Source organism: Mercurialis annua, linkage group LG4, assembly GCF_937616625.2.
Source record: "Mercurialis annua linkage group LG4, ddMerAnnu1.2, whole genome shotgun sequence".
Classification (NCBI taxonomy): Eukaryota; Viridiplantae; Streptophyta; class Magnoliopsida; order Malpighiales; family Euphorbiaceae; genus Mercurialis; species Mercurialis annua.
Genome location: NC_065573.1, coordinates 30284732 through 30296888, shown reverse-complemented (window position 1 = coordinate 30296888; position 12157 = coordinate 30284732). Strand labels below are relative to the sequence as shown.

The window sequence follows — 12157 nt, the reverse complement described above, 5'->3', positions numbered from 1 at the left end:
AATTAATCTCTCCTCTCGTTTTTTTTGTCACATCAGACTATACAATAAGATTAGTTAAAAAAAGATGGATTAAATAACATTATTTTAGTTATAATTGGGAACAGAACAAACTTTATTGATATACATAAAACACGAGTTAGTTATTTTAAAAACATTTTAAATTATTAATAAAAATTATAATTGAAGCCAAAAAGAAAATAGAACAATAGGAGAACTGTGGCAAACAGATGGGATTTTTTTAATTAAAGTAATTATAGTCAGTCGGCTCCTCTCCATGCGCAAAGTCTGCAAAGGTGCTTCCCTCACAACATCATATTCATTACATATCGGAACTAAGAAATAATTTCCCAATGAAATTGGACGAATTTGGTATTTAAATACTAATTTTCCAAGTTCTTTTATGTCACTTTTTATCATCATCATAACAAATTATTTTATCTTATTATATCTAGTAGTTTTTACTATACATAAACATAATATATCTTATATACTGAAAATAAATAAAATATGTAGCATTTTTTTATTTTTAAAGTATTTACTGTTGGAAATATGCACGAGCACATATTTAAAAAGGCAAAATAACTTTTCAATTCAGAATTTTAACTGTTTTATCAAATACATTTCTAAAAAAAATATGGACAATTTTATTTATTAGTTTACACACTGAAATAATTATATACAGACTCTAATTCATTTGAAGTTTAAGTTTTTTTTAGATGAACCAATTAAGTAGATCTATGTAAACAATCCACGTCAGACCAAACACGCTCTGAATATATTTGTTTTAATAAACAAAATTGACAAATCAAGTTGTATAAATGTCTTTATAGGAATAGGTAAAATGGTCAAAGTTATAAATAAAATAATAATTTACTATTTAAATACTTAGAGCCAAGGGAAAAATTAATGGATTGGTGGACGACAACCTCTTTTAGCCGCTAATTACCGATTATTTCCGACTGTCTTTATATCCTCTCCATATGCTTTTTTAATATTTCACTTATCGAGCAATCAAACGTTTTTTTTGATTAATTAATTTTTTCTAATTCCATCACAATTGAAGCCATACTGTAAATATATATACAAAAAAATTTCCCATTAAATAAGTTCTTCATTCTATCTTGAATTTGATAGATCATAAGATTTGTAGTTTCCACTTTTTATGCATGAAGAACTCCAAATAAAAAAGAGATGGAATGTTTTGTAGGTGTCTTGTGCGTGCCATAATGTGTATCATTGTTCTCTGGAAATGGAAGCTTTGCTATAGTCAACCATTCTACTAATTGCTATCCAAATAATATATTTATAAATTCTAAAAAAAAAAATGATATTTATAGGCCATGTGGAGTGCATTGATTGGCCCCTAAGCTTTGTTTATACATTCACACACACCCCGACCAGGCTTTTAGAGTGCACAATAAAACCAAAAAGTTATATGAGCAAACACTTTCTTTTTGAGCTAATAAGTATTAGCATATTTGTAAATATATGCAAATTTAAATTAAAATAGAAATTTAATTTTAGAGTTATTTGGTTGAATTTGATTGGTTCCAACATCCACATCTTGCTGATTAGGACGTTTCCACCTGGCATGGTCAACAAATTAAAAGCATTTTCACTCATATTTTGACGCAAGTCTTATGCCACGTTTGGTTTAAAAGTTGACGAGATTGAAAATTGATCAAACAGTTGAAAATTCAAATGAAACTTTTTGTTACATATGATGTGCATTCTATAACAATTTGTAATGTAATTAGATAAAGGGATAAGAGATCGTTCAAGTTTTATTTAATTAGAAATTTTGAATTGAGTTTAAATATATAGACACATCAGGAAATTGATAGAGCGATTTTTATATATATGTGATTATGTTCGATTTAGATTTAAAGAAATTAACGTCAAATATAATTATCAGGTACTAACTGACTTTCAAAAAAAAAACTTGAGCTTACTTAAATTTAACATAATAGATACTTATTTAAGGCTTAATTATTTAATTATTGAAAAGTAATTCATCTTTTTGACTTTTTTCGTTTATAGCTTAAAATCATCAATTTTTAAGTTCAATTGCAGCCATTTGTTAAATTAGAGTGGAAAAAAATTAAAATTATGTGTTAGCAATTGTTGATGGTAAAAAGTTAAAATGAAACAATATTGACAACTTCAATCAGAACGATACACGGAAAAAAATCCACAAATGAAATTTCGAGGGTGAAAAAATCCGGAAAATTCAAGTGTCAAGAATTTATGAGAACCATTTACATATCAAGAAATCCAATAAATATAAAAAAAAAACAGTGAAATTTATTAAAACAAAATTAGGATAAAATAGAAAAAAATGAAACGATGAATATTTTCAGTCAAAGGGCAAAATCACTGTTTCACTACCATCAAAATAAAGCTTTTTGAGTATAAAGTTAGAGAGGATTCTTATTAGGCTTATCCCCTTAGAAACCCCTCACCTTTCACCTTCAATTCGTTTGCACCCTCACATTGCAAAACCACCAAATATACTCAAATTACGACCTTTCACTTTCAATTGCACCTTCAAACATTAAATTGAGCTCTTTTCACTTGAAAAAATAGGTTTATTTTTGTTTTAAATAAAATATTAAGTCCTATTTTAAAATATATGCTAAAATTTAAAGTATTGATTTGAACATTTGTCAAGTAAAAAGAGGTCAATTTAATACTTGAGGGTGCAATTGAAAGTGAAAGGTCGTAATTTGGGTATATTTGGTGGTTTTACAACGTGAGGGTGCAAACGAATTGGGGGTAAAAGGTGGGGGGATTTTAAGGGGATAAGCCTTCTTATTATAAAGAGGTTTTTTTAATATATTATTGCATAATGTCTAAAGAGTGTAGAATTTGTTTTGAAATTTAATTTATCTTTTCTATTAATTAAGAAAAAAAATAAAAGAAGTGATGAGTACTTATATGGCTTAATATATAGTTTGACCCCTAAATTTGTACTTTTTTACCCATCTAACCCTTAAACTTAACGTCTCACCTTTCAAACTTTTGAATTTGTTAAATAATTTGATTTGACCCCTGAACTTGATAAATACGTAACATTGAACATTAAATCCCTCTGTGTCCATTTGGCACTTGAAACATTCGATTTGTCTCTTTAAACTTTTAATGTGGGATTTACTCTTTTTGAAATAACACTTAAAAACTAAAAATACGCAACAAAAAGTTCAAAGGTCAGACAATATATTCAGCCAGTACTATTGTGTCGTTGCAAGTAAAATTGTATAGGTTTGAAGATAATGAAATGACTTATTTGATGTTGGTTAGAAGGTCTATTTAGGGTTTGATTAATAATCACACCTCAGAATTAACACTTGGACAAAACAAATTATAGGACATTGAATCATTAGCAAAGACTAAAGTGAGATAATCATTCTTCATAAAAAGAAATTTAATTAGTTGCTGAAATTGCACATTCCTATTGGTCAACAAATGTTATGGAAGGTAAGAAAGGGGCATCACTGAAATATATATATATAAAAGTTGAAAATGAGTTTTTTACTTTGACTGTACATTTTTATCATTTGACATTGATGCACCAGCATGTCCTACCTGTGGAGGGGATCCCCATTTTAGATTTGTTTTTTCATTTAAGGACACCTATACCTTTCTATATTAATTGATTTCAAATCCATAGAAGCTTCTTGCAAATTGCTTAGCTTATGCAAATATATTTATAAGTTATAAGTTAATTGTATGTATTTGTTACTAATTCTTTTTTGAAGTCAATTAAATCATAGAAAAATGGTACTACCTCCGTTCTTTTTTAGTTGTCCATTTAGCCAATATTGCACATACCAAGATAGTGCTTCTTTTGTCTTAATTTATAAAGAAAAATACTAATATAGCCCTATTAGTTAATAAATGCCTTTTAAATTAAAACATAGGGTCATTTATTAGGGATGGGTAAATTTGGAAGATAAGTAGCTAATATCACATGAAATTACTAAATGGACAACTATTTGTAGACAAATAAAATTGGCTAAATGGACAACTAAAAAAGAACGGAGGGAGTAATTAACATTTTATAGTAAAGATGGTTTCAACTATCTATTGTCTACTTTCTAATAACTGAGTTATCCAAAAATTGAAGTTGTTAAGTAAGATTTCAATAATAATATTACCATAAACATAACATGCACGCGGATATCATTTAATTAATCAAATGAAGGTTGTTAAAGATCGAATTTTTGACGTTTTGGTCATATATATTATAAATACCATATCAAATAGCTAATTATTCATTTAAACTGTTAAATGAATTTAAAAATAATATCATCTTTAGCAACTATGTGTTTAGTATCTCAACAACCTTTGTTGACACTTTTCTTTTACTACAATAAAAATGGCTGTTCAAATATGACACTCTTAAATTAAAATGAGTGATATAGGAGTAATTCTAAAAAGCCAAACATTTAAAAGTTATAAAAAATTAATCTCTAATGTATTTATTAACACATGAATTAAACTTTTGAGATCTTCTAGTCGACTAAAGGTCAAAGAAAGATTTTTGAACGCTCCCATTTTAAAATCAACTAGAAATATATAAGTACTAATTGGAAGTAAAGAAAATATTAGAAAGAATAATAGATATGAACACAAATATAATGGACCCATATTAAAAAGTTGATAAATTTGTGTCTACATATTATTTATGACTATATGAATGAACTAGACAAAAAAGAGTGAAATATTTTGAGAGATTCATATAAGATCCCATCTAAATTAATAATTTCTGATAAGACTAATGTATGCTGTTGTGTAGTCCACATGTTTCTGTAAAAAAGCTACGTTAAACATGTAGTAGCCGATTCATTTTATTTTTTTAATTCTAGTTTATTGAAACATTAATTAATTCAAGTTTAATTTATGTTTGATATAATCTCAAGAGTTTATTAGTAATGTGTGGCACTAAGAGGACATGTGAAGCTAAGAAAACCCTAACAGAGAGAGAGAGAGACAAGGCATGCTCAACAGGATAACGCATGCCAGACAACCCATGGGCCCACCCAAGCCCACATCTTCATATGTTCCCATGCCTCCCTATGATCAATTTTATTCAACAATTGAAAGAAGAAAAACCTCACTATTTATGTTCCTAAATTTTGCTCTTATTTTCATGTGTGGTAAATATGTATTTTTAGCAATACATTAACTTCAAATTCATATTATTTTACTTATTCAACCCTGAATCTAGTGGTGGAATATATAATATGTATATTATTCCAAAATCTATAGCCAAAAACTTAAGAATTTAATCTAAGTTTCTAAATCCAACCAACTAAAATTTCAAACAAATAGCTAAGCAAGAGTATTTTTTTAAATGCAATGAGCACCACTATTAATATAAATCAGAAGCAATTATATTTATAAGATATTTAGAAAAGTGAGAAAATGACTCCATATGACCTGACATGAAACCTTCCATCCCTTGAATCGATAGAGAGGGAGGGCAAAGTTTTTTTTTTAATGTTGTCAAAGAATTGAATAATCAAAATAAATGGCGAGTACCTAATCAAATTAATCGGGTCATGTAGGAACAAGGTTTAAGTCTACCGGTCTGTTAGAATGCCTTAGCCGCATACATTACTGCACTTCCACTTGACACCTATCGTAATGATCAACGGCTGGTCTCGCTGTGACCTTCTTTTAAATTTTCAAAACTCTGTCATTCCACTCATTATGCGCAAGAACATGCGATGTCTGATTCGCAGATCGTCTTGCGAAAACAAAAACTAAATTAAAAATTGCTCCGCTAATTCCGCACAATCATCATCCAAAATATATAACTCAACGCTATAATAGTTTCTAATATCAAGCACCACATCTAATGAAACTGATTCTATGATCATGTTAGACCAGTCTTTCACCCAATTCAAAGCTTCATGAAAATTGATACACTCCACAACTCTTGAAAGAAAACAACCCCTTGCTTGGATAACAGAACCTTTACAATCCCGAACAACACAACTAGTGCCAATCAAATTCTTGAAACAAGCAGCATTAACATTTACTTTAAGCAAATTACTCTTCGACTTTTCCCACTTAATCAGCCATTCACTACTGCTCATATGGCAAACTGATTCAACAATCATGAATTGAATTAACCTCGATTCTGGCCTAAATAACGCGTCAACTCTGAGAATTCAGGAACCGGGTCAAAAGGAGAAACCTTTGTTGTGTTTTTCACACAACTAATTGTGAACCAGCAACTCTTAGGATTGACGCCATTGAATCCCTTTTCGCCGACTAAGGCGCCACACTATTCTTGTTACACCAAAATTTCTAGCACACCACGACTAAGGCACCACACTGTTCCTAACCTTACGTATTTTTGCACTTTATAGCCTGAAAAAGATGATAAAATTATCAGAAAATGAATTGAGGCTACAAAATGTAAAAATGGGAAATGTTAGGATTTGTTTTGTAATATTTTTTGATCATTAGGATTAAAACACTTAAAATTGCAACGTTAGAAATTGTTTTTTCCATTGCCCTAAATTTTACGGTTACCGAACTATAACTTTGTAACAAAATAGATACTTAATTATATAAAAAGTAACAAAACAGTTACCGACTTCTATCTTAGTGTATATCATTTCATTAAAAAATTATACTTCAATAACTGTGCTTTGAATTGACATCAGGTCATGAGGTATGAACATAAAATCGTAAAAATATTTTTACATAAAACAATATTATACTTTTTTAAAAAAATAAAATGTTAATTTTTTCGGTATGAATGAAGTGCAAAATGCCGTTACAACTTTTTAAAGGAAGCATAATTAGAAGAAAGGCTTAAGTGAACTAAGTCCAACACGTAATATTATAACCATCAATCAAATATAACATGTGGCATAATTATATATATTTAAAACTACCAATTAATGAAAGTCTCATTAACCAATAATCAGTTAAGACTCCCTCATTTCATAAATATGTAAATTTTTTTTAAATGTCTAAAAATTTAACATGTCTAAATTAATATAATTTGCATAGATTCTATATATTCGCTAGAATAAGTTTAACGTTATATTAAGAATATGAAAAAATATATAGCACTAATTATATATCTTAATTCATACGTAAATCATATGCATTAAAATTTTCTATTTTTTGAGATGGAGTGATATATTTTGTTTAAAATTGATGTGATTTTTATTAATCTAAAGTTATAAACAGTGATTATGTGATGGTTAGGTTGATTTATTTAAAAATTTCTCCACAATCAGGTGATAAAATCTATATAACTAAGAGATGCTATACATATTAATTTTCTCATATAGTCATTTTATGTGGAAGAGAACTAGAGAAGTTTCCACTCATGCACAACCATTTATATTTTTTTACAAGAGTATATTAATATTTTATATCTCAAACATTATAGATAGTAGTACAAATAATTAAGTAAAAACTTTTTTTCTCTCCTCATTTTTCAAATATGCAAATTCCAATATCACAGTCAGAACTTGTACTTAAAAATCCACTAAACTTGTTTGCTTCTTCAATACCATCTCTATCAACTGCACTCTGCAATAACAACAATTCCATATCTGGATCATTTTCTTCCACACCAAACTCTGAAACTTGATCATGACTCAGTTGAGACGCAACAAACTTATCTAGGGCTCTCCAATCAGTTACTTTCTTGCTGTTCAAGTTATTGTTGCTGCTGCTGCATCCTCGAGCTTGATCGTCTTCTTCGTTGTTATTATTATTATTGTTGTTGTTATTGTTTGATACCAAAGATACTGAGCTTGGCCTCTTTGTTAATGGAAGTGAAGGACTCTCCAACTGAGGAAGCTGTACAAAGCTATCATCGGCATGCATAAAACCTAAGGCGTCTGCTTCTATTTCTTGCTTACACAAGAAATTTTGTGCCAAGAAATTCTGATGAGATTGTCTTGATATATAATCAATTGGATCCAAAACTGAACTAACAACACTTGGTTCATCATAGAAATAACTTGAATCCCACGCTTCAATGCTCTTGTTTTGGCCAGTACTTCGCTTCTTGAATGCCCTGCAAACCACCCATCCTTCTTCCTGCAAATAATTAAATTTCCCAAGAGTTTATTAGTTATAACTTATAATATAGTAATTATCTATGTATTAAGAATGGAAAATTTGTTTAATTTGTTGTCTCTTTGTGTGTTAATATTGTAGACCAATTTGCTTTATAAAAGAAGTAGACAAACTCAAAGTTTTTTTTCACTGTAGAAAAGTGGGATATCTTTTTCATTTTGCATGTAATTTTCTGTTGGCCTTTTTTAGTTTCTCTTTTTGTTTGGTTAACGAATGAAAAGGAGTTACTTTAGTGAGATGCATGCAGTCAAAGTTAAAGTTAATTGTTGAAATAAAAGAATGGAATTTGGAATATTTCTTTTGACAAAATGATCAAAAGAGTGGGATAGGAAGAGATGAGAGACTACAAATTTATGTATAAGTGGTTCAAATTGACTAATCAGTTTTTGTTTTGACTTAGAGATGTGTAGTGGAACTCACTTTACAAACGGTATATTAGAGATAGTAGAATTTAAATCAGAGTGTCACCGATAAAAATACTAAAAATAAGATATAGATTTTTGATAAATTGATTATTTGATATAATATTTAAAAAATTACGATCAAATGCACAAGATAAAGTGGACATGTATATATTAATGTCCCAAATAGTAAAATTTGTATTTATTAATGTTCCAAGTAGTAAATTTGTGAAAAATATTTTTAATGTTTTACACTACAGAAACAAAAAAAAATAGAGAATTTTGAAACTAAATATGTAGGTAGTGAGTCAATGCATGGAAAGAAATATGTACGTGTAGAGTTGCTTTGTTGCATCATAATTTGAAATGAATATACAATAAATTTTGTGTTAGGTTTTATGCCATGAAAGAAATAGTGAAGGAGAGGTAATAATGTTGTCCCTTAGTGACAAAAGAAACTAGATATAGATGTATATATCAAGAAAGAAAGAGAATAAGAAGGCAGACGGGAGGCATATGCTACTTTTAGAACTTCTCATACAACAACTGATAGCAATGGATTCCTAACAAAGAAAACAAAGTTCCTCATGTTTATGTCAAAATTTCTAACATTTTGATATAACTTTTTGTGTCAATAGTTTTAAGAGTTAAATATTTTTACAGCTATCGAGTTATACTATTTTTATGGAACAATTATTAATAATATTCAATTTATTAATTTGGTAGTCTAATATTTATTTTTGCAAATAACGAGAGGTTACTCGACCAATTCAAATTAAGTTTTATCTATTTAGCGGATAGATTGTCACGGTGTGACCGAGAGATTGCTAAATAAGCAAAAATTGACTATAATTTATAGAGTAACCTTCCGTAGTTTGAAAAATAAATATTGAATTATCAAACATGACAAATTGAATGAAGGTAATTGCTCTGTAAAAATAATAAAATTGGATTATTGTAAAAATATTTAACTTTGTAGTTTTGGTAAATGAAAAAAGAATGCGATTAGTAAAAGAAAATAAAGGTAAAGATGGTTCTTGCCTGCGGAGGACCATTTTCGTCGGATTCGAGTCTGTATTCATGCATGATCCAATCAGATTTTTGTCCATTAGGAGCTCTTCCTTTGTAGAAAACTAGTGTTTTTCTCATGCCAATGAGTTTTGATTTGTCATAAACTGCTTTATCTCGTCCGGTGGCTTTCCAAAACCCGGCCATTGTTGCTCTGTTCGTCCTCGTTCCGGTCGGATACTTCTTATCTTTATGGCTAAAGAAATACCATTCACTCTGCTCTTCGTATCCGATCCGGCATCTCTCTGTTCATACATAATTAAGCTTGATGAAATAGTACTGATGCACTGTTTGTTAAGTATAAAATTTTAAAACCCTAATATGACTGATCTATGCAAAACCCTAACCGACAAAATCAAGAAAAAAGATAAAAGGGTGTATATACCTTGTAGATCCCATGGTTCAATCCTGTAAAGATCGATATCTCTAATAACATCAAGATCAATCTTTTGAGATGCAATTTTTTTTCTTAGATAATACCCAACAAGCTCCTCATCCGTTGGATGAAACCTAAATCCAGGTGGGACACACGATTCCATTGACTCCATCATAACACCTGCATCAAATTCACCACCATACCCACCACCATTACCATATATATATCACTAACTAATAGTACACTATATCTTAATTATAAGCTCTTTATTGAATCATAACACAAATGTGAATGAATATAAAGAAAACCCTTGAAGGGAATTTTAAAAAAAGTAACTAAAATTGTTTTTTCTTTTTAAATAATGTCAAAAGAAATAATGGAGTACCCTCCAAACAAAAAGGTGACAAGTGTTATCAATATTAATCATCAAACACATTTGGTGGTGAGAAACACTCACTCTATTTTTCTAACAAAGGAAATTAAGCGCGTGCATTATAGAAAAAATAAATCATGAAAGTTTGAGATAAAAAAAAAAACCAACAAGAAATTGGAGCTTAGCCCTCTATAATATGCAACTCTCAAGAAACGGACAACTAGAGGTTTGTGCTAATGATGTTGTCTTGTGCTGGTGAAATGGTAGAAATGATGCATCAAGAACGGGGTTTCCATTATGAAGCTATAGAAATATATAAAATATAGTATTAAAACTTTATGGTATAATTAAACTATATTATCTAACACAACTAACATCTTACATCTACCCCAGAGTTCAAAAATGTACTATATAATAAAACAAAAATAACTTTTTGGAAATTGAGAGAATTAAGGTGTAGAAATAGATTAGTTGATTAATAGTGAGTATTTTAGAAAAGATGACGTTATCACAAAAAATAGCACGCGTTTCGATTGGATCAAAAAGACTGCAAAGAGAATTGAGAGAAAGAAAAAACAAGCACTCTTAAGGTTGTTGCAGACTCTGTGTCTCACTGTTGAAATGGATTCTGACCAACTTGTCTGTTTGTCGAGAATTTTCATGGCAAGAAACTGGTCCTAGAGGGAAGTTTAGAAGAAATTTGCGGACCCAGAAAAGAAAATCAAGAATGTTTTGTGTTGGGGACTTTTTATCCTACCGTTTATATCAAGAAATGAGTGTTTTTTGTGACCTAAAAAAATACAGTCAAGATTAATCGGGTGAGATTTTCTTGTCAAGGTGGTGATTTTCTTGAATGTGTACATAATGGTGATGAATTTGAGGGCTTACCTATAATTAATGGTAGCAAGATAAATTAACAGTCTAACGATCTTTCACCAAATTCTTAATCATCTTTCAAATGTGTGTTCATATTGTTTTGACCCTTGACAAATGTGTGTAAATTAGAGAGAAAGAGATAGATAAAGAGAGGTGATCAACTTAAAAATAACACACTTCTGATAAAACCCTATTCATATACATGAATGTGCACCTTAAATCTCATTAAATAAATTAAATGTGAGATCAGTAGACAGGCAAAACCGTCCTCTGAACTTACAGAATTAATCGGTAAATGAAGAAGAAGAAGAAGAAGAAGAGATTAGTTGAGGCACAATCATAATAAAGAAAGTTTTTACATGCAAAGTGCAGAGCAGTGAAGGTAGATTACCTGAGAAATTAGGGTTGGTGTTGTAGTGTAGATGTATAGTAATAAATAAGAGTGAATTTAGAGAGAAATAAATTAGAAAAGACGGGGAAGAAGGAGAGAAGAAAAACTAGGGTAAGAAGAAGAAGAAAAGAGAGAATATAAAAGAAGGAAAGGATGGACCGCAGAAGTGCGCATGGCTTCATGGTTGTCCCCAGTCACTCCCCCTATCATTTCTTCTCAAATTTTCCCTTTCTCCTTCTTCATTTATACATTCAAATAGAATAGGAGGAATTTTTCAATTTACCCAGTTTTTATACTACTAATAAATTAAATCTTATACAAAATTTTATTGCAAAATAGATCCTGATCATATTAAAAATAAATATCAAATTAAACTCTCTGCCTCTATCATTGATGTCCAACGATAAAAAAAATTAACAATTTACATCCTAAATTTATAAATATAATTTTATCATAATCACGGAGAATTGATAAAGTTAAAAATAAATTTTAAGATTGTTGATATAATTTATAATTCTAGTTCCATATAAACAAGCATCATTTCACATTTGCTT

General features: G+C 29.4%; 1 protein-coding gene across 3 annotated transcripts; it reads right to left on the bottom strand.

The window, feature by feature from the left end:
• Positions 1 to 7348: 7348 nt before the first annotated feature.
• LOC126676470 (NAC domain-containing protein 37-like) lies at positions 7349 to 11783 on the bottom strand. Of its 3 annotated transcripts, none has more exons than XM_050370685.1 (4): positions 11604 to 11783; positions 9973 to 10143; positions 9561 to 9832; positions 7349 to 8079 (listed from the first exon to the last, which is right to left on the bottom strand). In XM_050370685.1, the coding sequence occupies exons 2-4, from the start codon at positions 10136 to 10138 to the stop codon at positions 7462 to 7464; spliced, it is 1056 nt and encodes a 351-aa protein (XP_050226642.1). In that variant the 5' UTR covers positions 10139 to 10143; positions 11604 to 11783; the 3' UTR covers positions 7349 to 7461. The 3 variants fall into 3 exon arrangements, with proteins under 3 accessions (XP_050226642.1, XP_050226641.1, XP_050226643.1); XM_050370684.2 differs by lacking the exon at positions 11604 to 11783 and adding an exon at positions 10920 to 11492; XM_050370686.2 differs by lacking the exon at positions 11604 to 11783 and adding an exon at positions 10421 to 10880.
• Between the last annotated feature and the right edge of the window lie 374 nt (positions 11784 to 12157).

Coding starts and splice junctions, on each gene's coding strand:
- LOC126676470 (XM_050370684.2), bottom strand. CDS start 10,998: ATGAAAATTCTCGACAAACAGACAAGTTGGTCAGAATCCATTTCAACA. Junction 10,144..10,919: donor AGTCTGCAACAACCTTAAGA/GTGCTTGTTTTT, acceptor AATTTGATGCAG/GTGTTATGATGGAGTCAATG. Junction 8,080..9,560: donor ACGAAAATGGTCCTCCGCAG/GCAAGAACCATC, acceptor AATTATTTGCAG/GAAGAAGGATGGGTGGTTTG.